The sequence below is a fragment of the Protopterus annectens genome, chromosome 15.part0 (assembly GCF_019279795.1).
Source record: "Protopterus annectens isolate FY-2018-M chromosome 15.part0, PAN1.0, whole genome shotgun sequence".
Taxonomy (NCBI): Eukaryota; Metazoa; Chordata; order Ceratodontiformes; family Protopteridae; genus Protopterus; species Protopterus annectens.
In genome coordinates, this window is record NC_056749.1 from 603718945 (window position 1) to 603742405 (window position 23461).

General features: G+C 39.2%; 1 protein-coding gene across 5 annotated transcripts in view; it reads right to left on the bottom strand.

Moving 5' to 3' along the window:
• The window catches only part of ARR3 (arrestin 3), a 535442-nt gene that overhangs the window by 234393 nt on the left and 277588 nt on the right, over positions 1-23461 (bottom strand). For all 5 annotated transcript variants that reach the window (XM_044057442.1, XM_044057444.1, XM_044057443.1 and 2 more), the window contains exon 6: positions 5043-5239. In XM_044057442.1, the coding sequence (XP_043913377.1) occupies positions 5043-5239 (197 nt within the window). The remainder of the gene's footprint in view (positions 1-5042; positions 5240-23461) is intronic.

Below are 23461 nucleotides of genomic sequence, written 5' to 3' on the forward strand. Positions count from 1 at the left end.
TACTGTATCCTGTGAGAGGAAGAGGCAACATCCTGCATTCTGTGAAAAAGAGTACATTGTGCAGGAGCTTGAAAATCCTATGTTTTATGAGAAATACAAGCTTTAGCCTAAAATGGGAACATTTTTTAATTTGTATAATTGACAAGTCTGAACTGGTATCAGGGACAGTCTGCACTCTGAGCACAGGACAGGTCTCATCCTCAAACATGGAACTTAGTATTAGGGGCAGAAAAATTCTGCCCTCTCTGTGAGAGGCAAGTCCCAGATGAGGTCTGGAATATCTATCACTCTGCAAAAGGCAAGAATAAGGCAACATCAGAGGCAGCCTCTACTCTTTGCAAGAGACAAATGCAACGCAGGAGAATAGACAACCTATAGTCTGTGAAAAATGAGGCTTCAGTAGAAAAAGGACATCCCATACAAGGGGTGGGGGTGGAACATTTACAGGAAAAGGAGTCTTTACACTGTGCAGATGTGAGATCCTAGGTAAGAAAAGAAGCAAGGAGCTGTTTGTACCCCATGTGGTTGCAGGCCTCAGAAGTAGGGACAGTTTATAGTTTGTGGAACTGGAAAGGTTTGTGTAGGAGCAAAGCAGACTGAATTCCCTGAGAGTAGTAGTTCTCATTTTGTTGGGTAGCATCTTGTAATCTGTACAAGGCTCAGGCTCAGCCAAGAACAGTGACAACTTATACTGTGCATAGGGGTGCCTTTGAAGGTTAGAGTTGAATTTGTTGAGTCCTGTTCCCGTGATAAAACACTTTCATGAAAGTATAGAATGAAAAAGTAAAAAAAGACAGCCTTAGTTGAAACTGGAAAGGGCAAGCTCCCCATTCCACCCTTTTCTAAATATGCTCACTTTTGAAGTCACAGCAGCTTATGAGAAAGTGGCAAACACTGACAAAAATGAGATTTGATCAAATTACCACTTACTGGTCTAGCAGAAATAGGAACTGGGGTATATTTTGTGCTTGAAGGAAGGACTCCGACAGGAACAGGATGACCTTTTGTATGTGGATAAGGTGGTCTCACTCAGAAGTTACTGTAGCTTTCATTCTTTTCAAGGAGGATTTCTAAGCCAGGCTCAAAGACAGGCTGCAAACAGTGCAAGGACAGGCATCAGGCAAAGCTCTCTGTAAGGGAATGTCTTAGGGATGGGCAGAAATAGCATATGCCCAGAACAGTCTGCAGGCTTTAGCCAGGATTTTGGGTATCCTCAGCACTTTGAATAGTATTATAGGATCATGGCAGTTACATGGTAACTGAGCAGGAAGGCCATTTCAACTTTGCTAGGACCTGCACTTAGGCTTTACCTGTCTTCTCAAGGAGGGCCAGACCTGGCATCCCAGGGGTGACTTTATGAATTCCCATCCAGTTGTTCAGCTCCTTTTTAAAGATAGATGGCATGCCACACTCTTTAACTTGGAGAGGGAGTTTGTTTCAGAGAAAGGGTAGGTGTTGCATGAAAAATCTATTCTTCCTCCTTGTCTTATACATTTGTTGGAATAGATTTAGATCTCAGGCCCTAGTGTTAGCTGGACTGTTTGGTTTATTAAGGTATAAGAGGTCTTGGACTACTTGCTCTATTACAACCCTATACACAAGGCACAGAGCACAACTAAAGAGTCTGTATGTAAATCAGTACAGGGACAAAGCATCTAGTCTTTCTAGGAAGTTCAGGTCTTTTAAGCCCCTGATCTTTTTGGCTTAAAACCTCTGCGGTGTTATCAATTCCTTGATGTGCTTAGTAAGGTACATCCCAAGGGGGCATTGTACTCAGTGATGGGTCTAATCAGTAAGTGTTTCAGATTGTCAACCAGGAGTTTGGACAGACTATTCCCTGAGCAAGGACAGACGTCAGTAAGAATATTAAGGACCACGTAGAAGATTTAGCGTTTCAAGTCTGAAGTAAGCACTGTGGAATCAGTATGTCAGCTAGACCTCACATGAGGAAGAAGATTGTGTACTTTGTGAACACCTCCTTTAGGAAATGGAACGAGCTGTTTTATGTGTGGGGGATAGGCCTCATCCAGAACATTAAAGGCCATGTGCATGATTTACAATGCCAAGCTTTAGTCAGAAGTAGGAGCACAGTGAACTTATTGTGAAAGCTAGACCACAGCACAAACAGGAAGGACATTTACTCTGTGAACACCTCAGCAAGATGCTGGACACAAACTGTATTGTGTGTTGGAACAGACCTGTCAGGACGTTAAGGACCATATAAATGATTTAGCACGTCAAGCCTAAAGTAAAAGCACTGTGAAAGCACTGTGAACTCAGTATGTCAGCTGGGCTACAGCATGAGCAGGAATATCATGTGCTTTTGTGAACTGGAACAATTTTTATACTGTGTGAGGATAGGTTTACTTCAGAACATTACAGAGCATATGAAAGATTTAGCACTTCAAGCCTCCGTCAGAAGTAAGAGAATGTAAATTCAGTGCGTCACATGGGCCTCAGCACACACAGGAAGGGGATGTATTCTGAATGCTTCAGGTCTCAGCCAGGAGCTGAGCCAGGTTGTTTTGTGTGAAAGGGCAGACCTCAGTTAGCAGATAGGGCAGCCTGTATTTTCTGCAAGGGCCTGGAATCATTCACACTGAAGGCCAACTCCTAGACTGTGAAGAAGCAGACCTCATTTGACAGCCTGTCTTGTGTTCAAGAAATATGTCTCAGCCTGTTCCAGGGCCATTCTATTTCCAATGCAAGAGTCGGACAAACTAAACCCTATGCTAGATGCAGGCCACAATTAGGATAAAGGACAGTCGGATGTCTGTGGAAGAAGCTACCTTCATTAAGGATCAGAGCCATTACATACACTATGAAGGCAAGCATCAGCCAGATGTTTGGACAAAATGTACTCTGTGTGAATTACAGACCTCTGGTAGGAGTATGTACACTCTTTAGTCTGCATAAGGGGTAGGCATCAGCAAGGAGTCAGGACATCCTGTACTTTCTGTGTGCAGTAGATATAGGAAGGAGCAAGGACCTTTTACACTGCGCACATGAAGCAAACTTGTAGGAATCAAGGGCACTCTGTATTTTCTGCAATGGGCAGTCTTCGGCAAGATATATAAGCAGCCTTCAATCTGTATGACAGGCAGCCTTCAGACAGCTCGTGCTATATTCAACTGAGTACCGGGCTGTTTACCATGTGCTATAACTAACTGAAGATAAATTGAAGGTGTCAGGAAGGATACAACTGGTATGTGGGGGGCATCACACAGTATGCTTTAACACAAACTTATAGCATATTCAACAGACTGAGAAAGACTACAAATTTTGGAAGGAAGATCTCAGTATTTGTGGAAAATTATATAGTACTAACTTGTTGGGAGGGAGAAAGGGGCGGGTGAGGAGACAATGGTACCTACCTTTTTCTTAGAAGAAACAGGATAGAACTTTAGGATGAGAACCTGTCACTCAGGAAAATGAATGACATGTGGCAGGAGTAGAGAGATTGTGCAGAATACATAGACTAAAAGAAGGAGATTGGAAAAGTAGCCAGGAGAGCAAAGGTACCAAACAAAAACACTTATTGTAGGATACAACTAAAAATAAAATTTTCTGATATGTTAGTGATACCAGGAAGATGAAGATCAGGACTCAAATACTGGGACCTGTAGTATTCAAATGAGGATTCCTCTCCAATCAGACACTTTAGTACCAACAGGAGGATTCCTCTCCTATCAGGCAGTGTAGTACTCACAGGAGGATTCCTCTCCTATCAGACACTGTAGTATTCACAGGAGGATCCCTCCCCTATCAGACACTGTAGTACTCACAGGAGGATCACTCTTCTATCAGACACTGTAGTACTTACAGGAGGATCCCTCTCTTAACAGACACTGTAGTACTCACAAGAGTATCCCTCTCCTATCAGACATTGCAGTATTCACATGAGGATCCCTCTCCTATCAGACACTGTAGTACTCACAAAAGGCTCACTCTCCTATCAGACACTGTAGTATTCACAGGAGGATCCCTCTCCTATCAGACACTATAGTACTCACAGGAGGATCCCTCTCTTATCAGACACTGTAGTACTCACAGGAGGATCCCTCTCTTATCAGACACTGTAGTACTTAGAAGAGGATCCCACTCCTATCAGACACTGTATTTCCCACAGTTGGAGCTCTCTCTTTCAAAACCCATAGTAAACTTAGATGGAGTTGTCTCCTGATATAACTTGTTGAAGTCATAGGAGAAGCCCTCTCCTGCAATGTTCACTAGTGGAGTTCTCCCCTGCTAGATTCTGTGGCAATCACAGGAGGATTCATTTCCTTCTACATCCCATGCCAGACTCTACAGTACTTTTGGGGGGGTTGTCACATTCTATATTCTACAGCACTCATAGGACAGTATCATCACCAGACCCTAGAGTAACATCCAAAAGAAATTTCCTCTAGCAGATCTCCACAATACTCAGGAGGAATCCTTCTCTGCTGTACACTTTAGTGCTTACAAAAGGAATCCTTTCTTGATAAAACTGCAACACTCACTGAAGAAAGCAGCACTACCCAAACCATAAAGGTCTTAAAAGGTGAAATATCTCTTGCTAGATCCTACAATATTCACAGGAGGAATTATCCACTTCTGTACTTTACATTAGTCAGAGGGAAAACTCTATACTTACAGAGATTGCAGTCCTTAAACCAGGAAACAATTTCTTACCAGAACATAGGTTACTTAGAAGGGAAATATAACCCACCAAACCATGCTTTCCTTAGTGAGGGGTATTTTTCCTGCCAAAATATACAGTGCTCCAAGCTAGAACCATCCACAATCAATCTTCATGATACTCAGAGAAGGTACCATCTCCAATCATACCATACAACGTAAAGGGACAGCATGACTGAAGTGATGGAGAAAATCTCAGACATACTCCTGAAATCACAGAAATTTGTTTGACACTGAAGGAGAGGTAGTTAAGCTGTAATATTAGAAGACAGCTATTGTCACAATCCAGTGATACTTAAAGTAGCAGATAATGGAAGGAGGTTATGCTAATGCCTATAATTCTACTATTGGTGATTCCTCACCTGGAAGTTGAAAGGGCATGCATTCTCCCCCAGCTTCTTCATCAGCCTCTCTTGCAGAGGTGTCAGTAGTTTCTGCTCCTCAGGGATAGGGGGGTAGATTTGTGAGGTCAGCACATAAAGATCCTTCCTAAATGAGAGGCCAATAACATCCAAATCATCCCGGCCATATCGGAATGCACATGTCATGGTCACATAAACTACAAAATAAAAAGAGGGGTAAAGAGGCAGCAACCACATTAATACATTTTAATTACATTTATACATTATGAGAAGAAAACATATCAATTTGTACACCTAATCCTTTCTACTAAGGAAATGAAAGCCACTGCTCTACCCAGTTCATACCTGTTTAATCGATTTTCTACTGGTACCTATAAAGATTTTATAGCAAGCAAATTTACTTCACTGGTCTAGTGCTTTCTTTCCTTTCAAATCAATCTGCATTAATTGTTTTTGCATGCATGAAGACATCTTTTTGCCTTGAAAGACATGGCACCACTCAGCAGTAATTGTTACAGCAAAACACTGTAGTACAAATCACGTTTGCTACATTCCCCAACCTTTCTATGTAGCCACTTAAAATTATTAGGACAAAAGACAAGCAGCACCTTTAATGTAGAAACATGTGAAGAAGAGGTCTTTTAGGATAATATCATAATTCAACACCAAAATGGGGCACAAGGAATGGAGAACACATCCCCCAGCTGACAAACCTATTTTAACCCCCTTCCAAAAGTAGAACGTAAAAAAAACATGACGAGACAGAACAGCTGAGCATGAGGGAAGGGATTGTAGCAATGGAACAAGCAATTACAGAAGGAACCAGACTAGCTTGCTTTAAATGGCTTCAACGTACATGTAAAGGGTACATAGAGACCTCCACCTTGTGGGAGGAAATGGATAAGTAAGAGAGGAGTGGATCTTTAAAATAGAAAAAAATAAAATAAAATAAAATAAATAAAAAATAAAAGAATTGATGAAACACTAACTGCATCATCTCAGTTATGGTGGTTATACAGCACACTTTGCTGTATGATTTTTTTGAACTACAATTAAATGAATCTATGTCCCTTACATGTTAATATTGAAGTTTACATAAACAGGCAGACTATTTTTGTTTGCACCCCCAAATGCAGGTACAATTCCTCCAATTACTAATATCAACAAACTCCAAGACAGTTGTGGTGATCTCCAAGTGAAAGTGCTGTTTCTAGCAAGATAACCCTTACAGTATTTGTCACTCTTCTGTGAGGTCAGAAATGGTGTTTCATTAATCAGACAAGAGACAATATTTAGTAATACAATCACATCTTAGAGTACATCTTTCCTAATTTTTTTGCAGTGAAAAGATCTCAGAACAAGTCTAAGACTCCGTTGATATGTAATCAGTTATAGAAAATGTATTCAGAAAACAGATGCACAGAGCATCCTTGATTGAAAGCAGGTGGGTAATCACTTGGGAAAAGTGACTAAACAGTGGTTCATGTCAATTAAAACTCAAGGTGTTGGACAGTGACTGATTAAGTGGGCCATGGTCCCCTGGCAATATTCAAACCATGGGTCTCCACATGATAATGTATTTGAAGTTTCACTCAAATTTATAGCTACCACAGTGAAATATAACAATCTACGTCACAAAAATCGACACTAGTTTTGCTACTCCAGATTAATGACTGTTTAAAATGAGCATATGACAAGAAGAAAATTAACTTTAATTTACAGATGGCTCCCCACCCTTTCTCAGCAGTTACTTTGTTAATTAATTATACCCAAGGCATCTGATTGTAAAAAAATGTACCATAGTCATGTATTTTAACTTCATTTCACACAAACATAGTGACACAATAAAGTATTCCAGCTTACTTTTCATAAATGCATCCTTGTCCTGAAAAGTCAGACTAAATATTGTTTACAATGAGAAGATGACAAGATGGCAACTTACATTCCTCCACAGACAGGCCAGTCCCCACACCCACCCAACAGTTATATTCACTAATGGAGTACGTCTCAGACTCTGATTGTGATAAAAACAATGATTTTAGGAATATAATTCAATTTTTTTTCAGACACACATGGTAACCAACATGGCCACAATAAAGTGTTACAACTTAGTTTCACAAAAAATGCACATTAGTCCTGCACACTCAGATTAATAATTGTCTCAAATGAGCATAAGAGGGTAAGATACTTTCATTCACAGATAGCTTCCTATCTGACCAAGCAGTCACAGCCAATTTCCCTGACTGTGTACATCCTAGATGAGTTTCTATGATGGAAAATAATAGGCACAGAATAACTGTATTTCATCTTCATTTCACATGAACAGTACTCACAGTAAAGTATTCTAATTTGTTTCTCAAAAAAAAGAAAAATCACATAAGCTCTACAAAGTTAGAATAATGATAAAAACAGCACTCAGCCATTTTCGTCTGCAGAAAGTCATGGTCACAGCAATTATAGCTATTTTGTTGTCTGTGCACTTCATAGCTATCCGACTATAATAATATAAAGCAAAATAAAATAATGGTCTTACAATGTATTTTAAATGACTTTATAAAACACAGAGGCATAGCTATCAACTTCTTAGCACAAGGACCTGAGAGAAAGTAAAAAATAAGGGGGAACAAACGTCCAAAAGCAGGGAGAGATAACGGGGGGACAAAGGCACAAAATCAAGGAATCAAGGACAGGTTTTAAATATTGCTCTTATAAACTTAGAATGCTGATAGAAAAACAGGTTCAGTATTAATATGCATTTTTTAAAAGATATGAAGTCTGGAACTCATGTCTTGTTATTATTTATTGACTGTAATCTTCAACACTTTGCCAGAAAACCACAAATTAAACAGCAAACAAACTAAAAATATCATCCAAAATCTGGCACATTCTGCAAAATCAACAATACTTGAGAGGTATGCATGACCTTCCACCAGGCTTCTCCCACTTCTTGCAAAGTACTGTCATATCATTCTCAACCTCTTAGCACAAGAATCAGGGACAAAGCTAAAAATAGATGGAGGACAAAGGCCCAAAATCAGAGTCAAATTTTAAATATTGCTCCTACATACTTAAAAAAACTAGTAGAATAACATGAAATAAATATATGTCATTATTTATTAACTACAATCTTCAGTGGTTTTCTAGGAAACCAAACATTTTATGAGGAATGGACCAGAAATATGATCCAGAAATCAAGATCATCCTACAAATAAGGAAAAGATGAGAAGTATGCCACAGATAGCCTTCACCCATAACAAAAAATTACTCTTTAGAGACCCTTTAATGCAGGAATGTGGAACTATGCCAAAAGATGATGAATGAAGGCCCAAAATCAGGGGCACTTTTAAATGTGCTCCTATATGCCAAGAAAGCTGCCAGAATAGCATGCTTTGCATTATCATTCACTTTCTGAAGAATATGATTTATGAAGTCTAAAGCTCAAATATCTGTCATTGTTTATGATTGCAGTCCTCAATGATTTGCTAGAAAATCACAAATGTATGAGGACGGATGGAAAATAGAGGAAAAATCAGGAAGGGACACTTGATGGAGATGCTGCAGTCTGAAATTCATCACTAACTGTACAAGGAAAAGACCTAAAATATGAAGCAAAATTAGGGATGTTTATAAAGCTGTCCATTGTCCATATATTGTATCTAGTTGTCTGCCAGGTCAAGCAGAAAAAATAATTACTTACCTCATGCTCTAGTAGCTGTATCCTGCCATCCCTGCCGTAGCTGTTCCTGAGAGGTCACTACACTATATATTGGGATGATAACCCCACTGCCTTTGATGGACTACAGCCAAGGATATCCTTGTGATCCCAGTTCTATGGATTCTTGCAGTCTGTGAATGTGCCCGACATTATGTTGGTGCAGATCCACAGCCATTTCTATATCCACCATGGTCATAGTACTTTATGTAAATAAGCAACCATTTGATTAATATACTTCAATCATTTTAGGAACCAGTAAAGTTGAAATTCTCATTTGATCTTGACAACAATGACCAAATAAAAGAAAACAAAATGTAGATTCACCCAAAACATTTTCTCTTTATCTTTTCCTTAAACATTTCTAGCATTGTAAATCAGGACTAATTCCTGAAATTCCACCTTTGCTTTCTATTATTTGCAGTTTTTCTTTACCAGCAATGTACAGAAAGTCTGGAAACTGATTGGCAAATTGCACTGTCCTCCTGAAGGTCAATGCACTTAACTAATTACAGTCCCCCATCCAACACCAGAACTTCATTTGTTTCCAGAAGAAGTTATTTGGGCTTTATCCTCCAATTTATGTTATTTGTTAAGAAACAAAAACACAGAATTTATTTACTTAAAAAATAAAATAAAATATAGAAAAATGTCCAGCTGCATGCCTGTGCTCCCTCTATCTTTTGCTGTGGGCCTCCCTGAAGCTGCGGAATCTGGGTGGCCACCCAAATGCCCCCTATTATAATCCACCATGCAGGGCTATCACATTTTAAATTTCTCCTTATGCCAAGAAACTCCCAAACGCAGGAACCCCACTCGGCCTTCCTGAGAACACTGGAAAATATGAAGGTCTCTCCGAACACCATTATATTGGGCGACTTCAACTACTATTGGGAGCATTACTCTAGCTCCAACACCCTTGCCCAAAGGTTCCTAGAATTCATAAACTCAAATGCTATGGAACAACTTGTTACCACTCCCACAAGAGGGGAAAACATACTGGACCTGATCATCACCAACATGGGGACTCTATGCTCCAGACCAGAAGTGTATCCCTCACTGGTAAGATCAGACCATAAACTGATCTCACTGGATATTCACATCCTGACCCCACCGCCTGCCCAGAAAACCACAGTGAAAAACTTCTCTAAAGCAAATTTCACACTCCTCATAACTGAGGTGGAATCCTTCAAAGCCCCGGCCTGTGGAAAATAATTAGACCGCAGAATCCTTTATAAATGCATTCTATGAACACCTTCAGGGATGCATGGATCATGCAATCCCAAATAAAACCAAGACCCAATCCTCCAAAGGCAGACGACCTGTCTGGTGGACCCCAGCTATAAACAAACTATACAATAGAAGGAGGAAGCTACTACATGATAGAGCAAAATCCCAAAAGGGAAGGCATCTCTGATCAGTATTAGCAAAAAACTAAGGGCACTCATAAAATCGTCAATGGCCAGCTTCGAGAGAAAAATTGCACAGGACACTAAGGATAATCACAAGGCTTTCTTTAGTTATGTTAGGAACCTGGGTGGGAATTCCCAGATATGCTCAGAATTAGTCCAAAATGACAAAAAATACACTGATCCCACAGACATTGCCAATATCCTAGCTGACAGGTTCAGCGCAAACCCCCACCAAAGGGCAAATATCTATCCCAGCAGAGTGCTGCCCCTGACATCTCAGATGCTCAGGTGGGAGCCGCCCTCTCAAAGCAAAAACACAGCATCAATGAGACCAGGACGGTGTCCCAGGCTGCGTCCTACATGAACTCCAAGAAGAGCTAAACCCAAACATAAAACTACTGTTCAATCTCAGCCTTAGTACAGGATATGTACCCAAAGAGTGGCGTACAGCAACAGTGGTCCCTCTCCACAAAGGTGGTGCCTCAACGACCCTGAATCTATTGCCCCATAAGCCTGACTAGCTTGGTCTGCAAAGCTATGGAAAGGATCATCATGGACCTCATAAATAAAGATATTGAGGACCTACAGACACTGGATCCTACCCAGTTTGGCTTTGTTAAGGGCAGATCCTGCCTCTTAAACCTGGTTGACTTCTTTGAAACAGTCACCAAGGCCATTGACGAAGGGAAGGTGGTCCACACAGCCTATCTGGACCTCGCAAAGCCTTCGACACAATACCCCACTTGGGCATTATAGATAAGCTCACCAGCTTAAATATAAACCCCTATGTCACTAGATGGGTTGCAAACTGGCTCAAGGACAGAACCCATGGTTAGAATTGCTGGAGCCATGTCGGACTCCAAACCAGTTACAAGTGGCATCCCATAAGGCTCAGTCCTGGGACCTCTCTTGTTTGGCATTTCGCGGAGGTACAGGCCAACACGAAGGACTGTGGCTGACCAAGTTTGCAGATGACTGCAAACTGGGTGCCATAATCGACTCTCCAGCCGACACAAGCATCCTCCAAAAGGGCCTCATAGAAACAGACAACTGGTGCCAGAGCCATGGCCTCAAGCTAAACGCCAAAAAAGTGTATAGTCATCCCCTTTGGCAAAAACAAAGTGCCCACAAATTACCACATAGGTGGTAATCCATTAAGTACAGAAGAAGTAATTAGGGACCTGGGGACCCAAGTTGATAGCAATCTCTCATTTGACAACCACGTGGCCAAAGTGGTTAGAAAAACATTTTATATAGCCCACCTAATCATGAAGGGATTCACATCTAGATTAGGGGAGGTCATCATGCCTCTTTACTCATCCCTCATCAGGCCCATAATTGAGTACAATGCCCCTTTTGGGATGTACCTTACCAGACACCTGCAGCAACTGGAAAGACCCCAAAAGTACCTCACCAAGAGGATCAAAGGGCTCAAACAGATGCCATATGCTGCCTGGTTAAAGAAACTCCAGCTCTACTCAGTGGCATACCGCCTGCTCAGAGGTGACCTGTGCCTGGCGTATAAGTCCATGTCCAACCCGAATTAAGGGACATGCTGCACCTCAAAAATCCAAATCCCATCGAGCTACACGCTCGAGAGACTTGAACCTCAGCACTGAAATAAATAGGACATGCTGGAGGGACAGATTCATAACCCAGAGGCTCCCTTCACTCTGGAATAAAATCCCAGTCCAGGTTAGGCAGAGTCCCTCATTGATTCTCTTCAAGAGGAGTCTTGATGAGTGGATGGGAGATCATAGGTTTACCCCGGGTATCACTTCTGTGTCACTGTTAGACAGAGGCACAGTATACTAACCTCGAAAAAGGGCAGAGCAAAATTAATTTAAAATGGGTGGCGAAAGCCAAACATATTCTGGCTAGGCTTATAAATGCCCTAGGGCAGATAGCCTAGTATGAACCTATGAACCTTTGAACTAACTGCATCATCTCAGTTATGGTGGTTATACAGCACACTTTGCTGTATGATTTTTTTGAACTACAATTAAATGAATCTATGTCCCTTACATGTTAATATTGAAGTTTACATAAACAGGCAGACTATTGTTGTTTGCACCCCCAAATGCAGGTACAATTCCTCCAATTGCTAATATCAACAAACTCCAAGACAGTTGTGGTGTTCTCCAAGTGAAAGTGCTGTTTCTAGCAAGATAACCCTTACAGTATTTGTCACTCTTCTGTGTTAATCAGACAAGAAACAATATTTAGTAATACAATCACATCTTAGAGTACATCTTTCCTAATTTTTTTGCAGTGAAAAGATCTCAGAACAAGTCTAAGACTCCGTTGATACGTAATCAGTTATAGAAAATGTATTCAGAAATCAGATGCACAGAGCATCCTTGATTGAAAGCAGGTGGGTAATCACTTGGGAAAAGTGACTAAACAGTGGTTCATGTCAATTAAAACTCAAGGTGTTGGATAGTGACTGATTAAGTGTGCCATGGTCCCCTGGCAATATTCAAACCATGGGTCTCCACATGATAATATATTTGAAGTTTCACTCAAATTTATAGCTACCACAGTGAAATATAACAATCTACGTCACAAAAATCGACACTAGTTTTGCTACTCCAGATTAATGACTGTTTAAAATGAGCATATGACAAGAAGAAAATTAACTTTAATTTACAGATGGCTCCCCACCCTTTCCCAGCAGTTACTTTGTTAATTAATTATACCCAAGTCATCTGATTGTAAAAAAAAGTACCATAGTCATGTATTTTAACTTCATTTCACACAAACATAGTGACACAATAAAGTATTCCAGCTTACTTCTCATAAATGCATCCTTGTCCTGAAAAGTCAGACTAAATATTGTTTACAGTGAGAAGATGACAAGATGGCAACTTACATTCCTCCACAGACAGGCCAGTCCCCACACCCACCCAACAGTTATATTCACTAATGGAGTACGTCTCAGACTCTGATTGTGATAAAAACAATGATTTTAGGAATATAATTCAATTTTTTTTCAGACACACATGGTAACCAACATGGCCACAATAAAGTGTTACAACTTAGCTTCACAAAAAATGCACATTAGTCCTGCACACTCAGACTAATAATTGTCTCAAATGAGCATAAGAGGGTAAGATACTTTCATTCACAGATAGCTTCCTATCTGACCAAGCAGTCACAGCCAATTTCCCTGACTGTGTACATCCTAGATGAGTTTCTATGATGGAAAATAATAGGCACAGAATAACTGTATTTCATCTTCATTTCACATGAACAGTACTCACAGTAAAGTATTCTAATTTGTTTCTCAAAAAAAAGAAAAATCACATAAGCTCTACAAAGTTAGAATAATGATAAAAACAGCACTCAGCCATTTTCGTCTGCAGAAAGTCATGGTCACAGCAATTATAGCTATTTTGTTGTCTGTGCACTTCATAGCTATCTGACTATAATAATATAAAGCAAAATAAAATAATGGTCTTACAATGCATTTTAAATGACTTTATAAAACACAGAGGCATAGCTATCAACTTCTTAGCACAAGGACCTGAGAGAAAGTAAAAAATAAGGGGGAACAAACGTCCAAAAGCAGGGAGAGATAACGTGGGGACAAAGGCACAAAATCAAGGAATCAAGGACAGGTTTTAAATATTGCTCTTATAAACTTAGAATGCTGATAGAAAAACAGGTTCAGTATTAATATGCATTTTTTAAAATATATGAAGTCTGGAACTCATGTCTTGTTATTATTTATTGACTGTAATCTTCAACACTTTGCCAGAAAACCAAAAATTAAACAGCAAACAAACTAAAAATATCATCCAAAATCTGGCACATTCTGCAAAATCAACAATACTTGAGAGGTATGCATGACCTTCCACCAGGCTTCTCCCACTTCTTGCAAAGTACTGTCATATCATTCTCAACCTCTTAGCACAAGAATCAGAGACAAAGCTAAAAATAGACGAAGGACAAAGGCCCAAAATCAGAGTCAAATTTTAAATATTGCTCCTACATACTTAAAAAAACTAAACTAGTAGAATAACATGAAATAAATGTATGCCATTATTTATTAACTACAATCTTCAGTGGTTTTCTAGGAAACCAAACATTTTATGAGGAATGGACCAGAAATATGATCCAGAAATCAAGATCATCCTACAAATAAGGAAAAGATGAGAAGTATGCCACAGATAGCCTTCACCCATGACAAAAAATTACTCTTTAGAGACCCTTTAATGCAGGAATGTGGAACTATGCCAAAAGATGATGAATGAAGGCCCAAAATCAGGGGCACTTTTAAATGTGCTCCTATATACCGAGAAAGCTGCTAGAATAGCATGCTTTGCATTATCATTCACTTTCTGAGGAATATGATTTACGAAGTCTAAAGCTCAAATATCTGTCATTGTTTATGATTGCAGTCCTCAATGATTTGCTAGAAAATCACAAATGTATGAGGATGGATGGAAAATAGAGGAAAAATCAGGAAGGGACACTTGATGGAGATGCTGCAGTCTGAAATTCATCACTAACTGTACAAGGAAAAGACCTAAAATATGAAGCAAAATTAGGGACGTTTATAAAGCTGTCCATTGTCCATATATTGTATCTAGTTGTCTGCCAGGTCAAGCAGAAAAAATAATTACTTACCTCATGCTCTAGTAGCTGTATCCTGCCATCCCTGCCGTAGCTGTTCCTGAGAGGTCACTACACTATATATTGGGATGATAACCCCACTGCCTTTGATGGACTGCAGCCAAGGATATCCTTGTGATCCCAGTTCTATGGATTCTTGCAGTCTGTGAATGTGCCCGACATTATGTTGGTGCAGATCCACAGCCATTTCTATATCCACCATGGTCCTAGTACTTTATGTAAATAAGCAACCATTTGATTAATATACTTCAATCATTTTAGGAACCAGTAAAGTTGAAATTCTCATTTGATCTTGACAACAATGACCAAATAAAAGAAAACAAAATGTAGATTCACCAAAAACATTTTCTCTTTATCTTTTCCTTAAACATTTCTAGCATTGTAAATCAGGACTAATTCCTGAAATTTCACCTTTGCTTTCTATTATTTGCAGTTTTTCTGTACCAGCAATGTACAGAAAGTCTGGAAACTGATTGGCAAATTGCACTGTCCTCCTGAAGGTCAATGCACTTAACTAATTACAGTCTCCCATCCAACACCAGAACTTCATTTGTTTCCAGAAGAAGTTATTTGGGCTTTATCCTCCAATTTATGTTATTTGTTAAGAAACAAAAACACATAATTTATTTACTTAAAAAATAAAATAAAATATAGAAAAATGTCCAGCTGCATGCTTGTGCTCCCTCTATCTTTTGCTGTGGGCCTCCCTGAAGCTGCGGAATCTGGGTGGCCACCCAAATGCCCCCTATTATAATCCACCTCTGGTGCTGGATGTCAGATGGTCTGACCAACCAAAGTTTCTCAGAAAATCTTTAATAAAATGCATGAAGGTTATATATAGAAGAACATGGGGTAATGTCAGAAATATCATCAGATAAGCACCAAGTCTTTTTTTTGGTCTCCATGGTGTGCTTTCCAGCTGATCATCAGCTGCTATCTGTGGCTGCCTCTGTAACTCCATTTGTCCCTGGCACAACCATCGTTTGGATTGGGGTTGTTTCATTGTTTGGTTGGTTGGAAAGTGATTACTCAGAAAGGAGCAGATGACATATACTACTCTGTATGCCAGAGATTATTTTTGTATGCCCTAACTGGGCAGAGCTACTGATATCACACACATAGCCACACATAGCATTAGTTTGGTCCAACTCTCAGCCCATGTATACTCAATTTTAATTTCAGTCTCCCAAAATATTATGCTGTGCCCCCATTGGGTAGGGGGGGAGAGAGATCTCTGCCAGAAACTACTCTCTCCTAGAGTGGGAAAGTGGGCAAAAAAACAGTCCCTCTCCCTGCCTGGCTCCTCCTGTGCCTAAGCAGCTAATTAAATACAAGTGATCTGTGTCATAGTTAGACCTCCTTCTGTCTGTAACATGGAGCCATGGATAAGCAGCAAGGTTTGATGGAAGACAAATATGCATATCAAAAAGAAAAAAAATATATACAGTTCGAAGAAAAGAGGAAAACTAATTAGGAAGCATGGGGAATAAGAGAAGTAAAAGAAAATATGCCAGTACCAACTGAAATGAAGCAGGAAAGGGTAGATATTACAACATTAGATTAAATAGTCTAATCAAGTGATAAAGGAGGTATAATCCTGTAAAAACAATAAGAAAAATAAAGACAGATGGGTGATAGTACTATTTAATAAAGTTGTAAAGGTGGCAGAGTTTGTGGAAAATGACAGAAGAAAAGCAGAGATAGTTTAAGGACTCTTCTGTTCAGAACTTACAAAGCAAGAAGGGATAGCTGGTTTATATCCAGTCAAAGTACTCTGTATGGGGTTATGAAGTTCTCCCAAAACTCTTAGAACTAAGGTAAACAAAGCAGTAGGTAAGTAATGTCATTTGCAGATGGCAGAATCTCAAATGGATGTTTTTATAAAAGAGTTACTTACCAAAGCTAGTGGAAAAGTATAAAGACTACATTATTAGAGTGAAGGGATTAAAAAAAAGGAAAATTATTCAGCAGGATCTCAACCTCATTTTCAGATATGCAGAATAATCAAGCACAGTAACAATATAGACAGCTGTGAAGTCTTTCACTAGATATACCGATACTTAGAAAGAAAAAGATTTTCAAAGTGGTATCAAGAGAAATTTGACATGGCTTGCTGTGCATTTGCTACATTATAGATGCCAGGATGGAGTTGGGAAAAAAAATTGGTGCATCTATTTTTCTGTTATAAACATTTCCTAGGATTATTCTTATACTGTGAATTTGTACTTTATTTTTTTGACTGCAGCTGTTTCACCCTTCACATCCCAGCCTTTTTATTTTTTAGCCTGAGTCTGAGCATGCTGTTGCCCACAGCCCCTGCACTGAACTGAGGTGAGGGGACATCATTTCTGGCTCAGAGTGACTGAGGGTTACCTACAATTTATTTTCTTGTAAGTATGATATACGCTTCCATGGAGAAGTAGGCCTTATGGTTTCCTGCACTACTGATGTAATAAGTGGTCTTATTGGCTGCAGTACTGTAGGCCCCCAGCTGGAGCAGTTGGGGGCAGTCATGTAGCAGGATCATGCCATACTCCTTCCGGGTCTATATTAATACACCGAACATTTAGAATGTCGAGTGTTCTAATATCGAACCCTGCCAATCGAAAATACTAAACATCGAACATTCAGAACAGCAAATTTTTTCCTAGGGAAAAAAATTGCTGTTCCAAAACACATACACACAACACAAGCACACCAAACAAACAGTAATCCACACACATACCCCTAATGTCTTACACCTAACCCTACACTAAACTATACATACACCACTAACTATCCACTTACCTTAACCCAAACCCTAAGGTCCATCACTATCGCGCAACCCGCGCCCTAACCCTAACTCACCTAACCCGCCCTAACCCTCGCGTACACACAATCGCACACTTACCTGAATCCGACCTGTAACTTTCCACCAGAGCGCTGAAAATACCAAAGCAACAGAAACGGATAAGCGAATTTGTTCCCTAGGAAAAAATGTGGTTTTCTCTTTCTTCGATATTTTCAGCTGAAAAACGGGTTGATATTAGAACACTCGACATTTTAAATGTTCGGTGTTCTAATATAGACCCAGTCCTTCCTCTAGGATATTGTGAGAATCATTCATCCATCCTACTTGGTTCTTTAAGCTGGGTGCTTACTTCTAGAAAGCTGATCATATACAGAGTAGCAGGGAGAAAGATCTGTACAATAGTAGTATGGTACTGAAAAATGACATTTTAATTACTATTTATCATGCTCTAACATTTTTAAATGCATCTGCTATAGAGTATCGTAATCAGTTACAAGTGAAAGTAGCAATGTATAACTGTTTGTAAAAATGCAATTCTGACTTCTTCAAGGACCACATTTGAACAAGAATAAAGTGCTATAGAACAGATTTTGAGACCTGTGTCTGGAGCGTTTCTCCCCGGGCCTCCACTGAAAATGGGCGCTGCCCCAGTCGGACTTTCCCGGTAAACAAATGTTAAATAAATAAATAAATATCAACTCTTAAAATTAGTGAACATTTTCCCTTGTAGTGGTAAAGCTGGAAGAAAGGATTGAAGTTTAAAATTTTAAAATAAGTGCCAAGAAATATAAAATAAACATCCAGGAGCTAAAAAAGGAAGAAGGAAAGAAGGAAAACTTCATGTAGGGATCTGTAACAAAAAAAAAGGGATCTAAGAGTTTCTCTTACATAAAATTTTTTTAAAACCGCATTATGTGAAGGAAATAAACATGGATATCAGACTTGATCGTATTAACTAAAATCTTGCAATCCAGAGTTTTTCACAAATTCTTAGCCAAACAAAATGGCTCATTTTCTATATGTGAGGTATTTTAACTTGTTCTTCTGTTAATTTTTGTAATGGAGAACTACATTTGAACAAGCTTAAAGTGCTATAGAACAGATTTTGAAACCATTTGTATTTACAGCTGTTCTCAGATTCAAAAACTTGAAAGTACAAAATTATGATATAAGATAGTCAAAATCAAACATCTCAGTTATGAGAAAAGGTTGGAAAAGTTATCATTATTTTCCACAAATCACAGCCTATTTGGTGATCTGATATTTATCTATAAATATTTTAATAATGATAATGTTTAAGCTATGTTGGGGGTTGAGTTTAGACATCACTTATTTGAGACTAGGAACATCGATGCTTTTATCAATGTGCCTGATCCAAGAACTGTCTTGAAGAGCAATTTAATTTAATGCAGATCAAACAAATTATGTAATGTACTTTCCCTTTGATTCAGAAAGCTGCTAGGCTTTTGACCTTTAAAAAGGTATCAGTGAGCAACTTAGGACAAGGGTCTATGACTCTCTAGCAGTTGCATAGAAAAATGTTTCACATAATTTCATTGATGTTGGCTTTTACAATCAACATGGTTTTCAATAAATTGTTTTATTTTACATTCTTCTATGGATTAACAGTATCAAGGCCTGAAGCTAACTACATATTTTTCTTTCAGTAATAGATTTCACTTAATTATGCAGCATTGGGCTGCTCCAGTCATACTGGGATTCTTTAATAACTATAAACGTTAGCCTCTTTTATATTTCCTGCTTAACTGCATCCTCTGAGCTTCTGGGATTGTATACAGCTTTGCTCTTACCCTTTCTCATGGTGCAATTATGTCATGTTGATCCAAACTGTTTTTTATAATTTATAATTTATATTTGTTTTCTGTGGTAGTGCACCAATCTCAGTGGCCCATTTGCACATGCAGCCTGCATGAATAGGATCACATAAGAAGTAAATTAAAAGATACTAACAGATACAAGTATGTGCTAAAACATACATATTTAAAGGTGTAAGAATATGCTAAAGCATTTAGTTCAAGAAGCAGTTTACAATTCCAAAACATGCATGGAAACTAGAATCATGCTTAGCAGAGTTTGGGATAAGATGTAGCTGTAATGAATGAGATGGCTTAGGCTAAAGGGGTAGCAGCATTTCATTATAGAGACAGGCATGAAGACATTAGAAGAGGAGAGTCTGAACAGCTGTAGGAAAGAATACCATGGGGAGAAGATGAAGAAATGGTAAGAGAAACATGCAAAGGGAAGAGGAGTATTAAGGAGAGGAAATGTGAGAGAAGACAAGATAAGAGGGAGGCAGGATGAATGAGAGGCAGTAAGTTAGGGGATGACAACATGAGATAAAGAATGATGAAATAGGGATAAAGAGGTGTGAGAGAGCTGCAGGGTTCAGCTAATATGACCTGGGCAAATGCAACTGCACTTTGTTTGGCTGAAGAGGTGTTCCTTGAGCTGCTGGCTGAAGTCTGAGTGCATATTGATGTCTCTGAGAGAAGAATGGAGTTCCATAGTTTAAGATGGCTGGAGAATGCATGGCAGTGAAATGAAGGTTATTTTTGCAGTTAGTAGGGTGGGCTGACACTGAGAGATACCCCTTTAATTTTATGTGGGGGTTTTAGTGAAGAGTTTGAGTGAGAGGAGAAAATGTCTCAGGAGAAAGGGCTTTGTGAATTGGTGATCTTAGCAAGAGGTCAGCTATCAAATGTATTGGAGCCATTTCGCTTTGGCAAGAATTTGGCTGTAGTGTTCTTTAATGGGGGAGTTAGTAATGAACCAAAAGATTTTATTGGAGATGGTTTGCAAGGTGGTGACATTTTTGTTTGAGGCTGCAGATATTATGGGTAGTCCATATCTGAGTTGAGCTAAGAATATTCCTTTGACTATGGCAGTTTGGCTGGCTTGGACAGAAAAGGTGATTGTTTGCCTGTCCAGACCAGTAGTGTGTTGGACTTTTTGTATATGTTTTGAAAGTGTAGTTGAAAGTTAAGAAATTGGTCTAGCTAAATGCCAAGGTATTTGAAGGAAGTGTTATTTCTATGGTAGTATTGTTAACATCTTCAATATTAAGGAAGCTTCGTGCTTTGCCTATTTTTGGTTGGTTCCAAATAGCATTGTTTTTATTTTTGAGGGACTGGATATAAGTTTCTGGCCTATTAGCCATTGGTTGAAGGTTGAATAATAGAGTTCTACCTGGATATTTGGAAACGCATTATTGTTTCTTTGTGCAAATTCTGTAACCTCTTGCTTCTTGTGAATTGATAGGATGTTAGCTACTTGAACATCTTGGTAATGGTAATGGGTTTGAAGACTATCATGGGCAATGCTTGCTTCCCAGTCCTTTCAAGACTTCAGTGCATTTATGTGACTTACTTGTTCAGGCTGTCTTACCCTATGATTTACTTCTCTTACCCTTTCAGTTACTTCATAGGACCCTTGTAATTTCATTTAGGCTGCACTTGTGTGGTCCTAAATGACAATAAAGTTTCTTTGAATCTTTGTCAGTTGAACAGAATGTTTTTTTCTCCTACTGTAGATACAAGAATTGTTATCTTATCTTCTGAATGTAATATCCCCACCCTGGCATTTTTAATGTAACACACTGTTATGCTTTTTAGACTTTCTCCAGGTACTCCCTCACAATGGCTAGAACAATCACCATTGTTTCTTACATCTCATATAAATGCTCATGACCTCTCCTGAAATGGGTGTTTTCTGTTTCCGTGTTTAGCTATATCTAATTTACATTCATGGTGCCTTCTGCAGGGAAATTCAAATGGGATAAACCCTGTAGAGGACTGCAATACTTCACTGATAGTGAGCATTATGTAGGGCAGTAAGGTTTCCCCCAGTCTTCCAGTTTTTGTAAATTACCTGCCTCAACATAGCTTTTAGGGTTTGGATTAAGACCATCTATCTGCGGCCGTTATTTAATTTAAAGAGCTTGTGCAGTCTTATCATGACTTTGGACACCAGAGGTGTACCTTAATGTATCAACATCTGTGTGGGCATTCATACTAACATAAACAGGGACACTCTGGCAATAGCTTTTGCTGAAACTCTACAGACAGCCATGTCTCAGACCATCAAACGTTTTGCCAAAGGTCCCACCATATCCTTTACTGTTCTTTCAAATGGCATATCTTTCACAGACAATAGCACCAAGGGACAATAGAATCTTTTACAAGAGGACATTCGGTGACATTTGGTTAGTGGTCCCCTCAAGATGTAGCTAGGTGTGTCAAATTTAAAACTGCATCTCTGAAAGGCTAAGGTACTAAGAGTTGTTTCATAACATTTTCCTCTGTTTTATCTGTCCACTAGGTAGCCTCATTTAGCGTTTCAAAACATAGGCAGGCAGGATTAAATCTGTTGAAATGGTGCATCTTTTCACTACCCGAATGTTATTTGTGGCCTCCCTTTAGAATGGAATCTTTCTGCTGTGCCTTTGTAATTCTAAATCTCATCGTATTTAAGTTTCTCATCTTCTCATTCATCTGGTGTTCCTCGACCTACATTCTGTTTGAGTGATATCCTTCCACAATATCTTCTTCCACCAGAGCAGGCAGGGTGGCTTCTGAGTTACTGTGCTTTTGGAATTTTTTCATGATCCATTTCTGAAAAGATATTTTCTTCACAAATCTCCTTACCTCCTGGGTATCCTGGGATTTGTCCTGTAGGCAAGACCACATATTGAAGAACTAGAATCCCCTACCAATGCACATCATGAGCTAAGTGCGTTATTACCCTTACAGAATGTTTCAGTGTAACAAATGAAGTGCAAAGCTGCACTTTGTCTATATAGGGTAGTTCTTTTTGTCATCATTGCCTTTGTATCTTTGTGTTAGGAATCAGTGTTTCTTTTAACGGGGTTACCATGTTCTCTGAATCAAGTAAGGCTTCTACAGACTTAACCTTCTCTCTTACAACCCATTTCAGAATTTGTATAGGACTGCAGTTAACAAAAGCTGATTTTATACTGCATGAGTTAGTAGACTGTTTCTTTTAAAGTACACTCATCACAATTTGCATTCATTCATTTGCCACAGGACATTTTTTAGGCTAAATGTCCAGACTGATAACATTTCACACATATGTCAGTTTATCCAGTTTGTTTGTATCCCATTTCTGTTTATGTGTTGTTTTAAGCTGCTTCTGTGAGCAGGTATTTTTTCTTCTCCATGTTTCCCTTCGGAATACTCTCAATGAATTTATTTGGTGTATTCACCTGGTTGGAGCATTGAGATGTACCGTGTGATAATTTGGCTGCCATCACATGCCTCTTGACAAAGATGATCAGTTGCTCAGTTGTGGTTGGGTTCCCTTGCATGATGCTGAGCAGAGGAAATAAGAGACCTCAAAAAGCGGTTTATCACAAACATCTCCACAGTTATGGAGTAGCATTTCTTCTGGCTGTAGTCAGTTGTGGGCAAATTGTATCAAGTCAAACAGCTATTACCTTATTGGATTCTCTGACATTTAGGTCCATGAATTGAATTGCTGGTCTCAAACAGCTGGGTTGTCTCTGGTATCGGCTAAAATCTTAGACTTTAGTTTATTATAGTTTGCTTCTGTCAGTCTAAAGTTGAAGAAGGCCTTCTGGGCTTCACCACTCAGAAAAGGTGCAATTAAGTTTGCCCAGTCACTAATGGGCAGGCTTCACAGTGTGACCTCAGTTCAAATGTGCTTAAGAATGCATCACTGTTGGGCCTTATCTTCTGCAAAAAGTAACTGCATCTTATAACTGAAAAGCCAGTCTGGTTAGGAACTTCTTGACCGGGACTTCTTTCCTCATTTAGGACTTCTGCTTACTGGGCTGTAATGGTCCTCTGTTATTCTTTATCATTCTTTC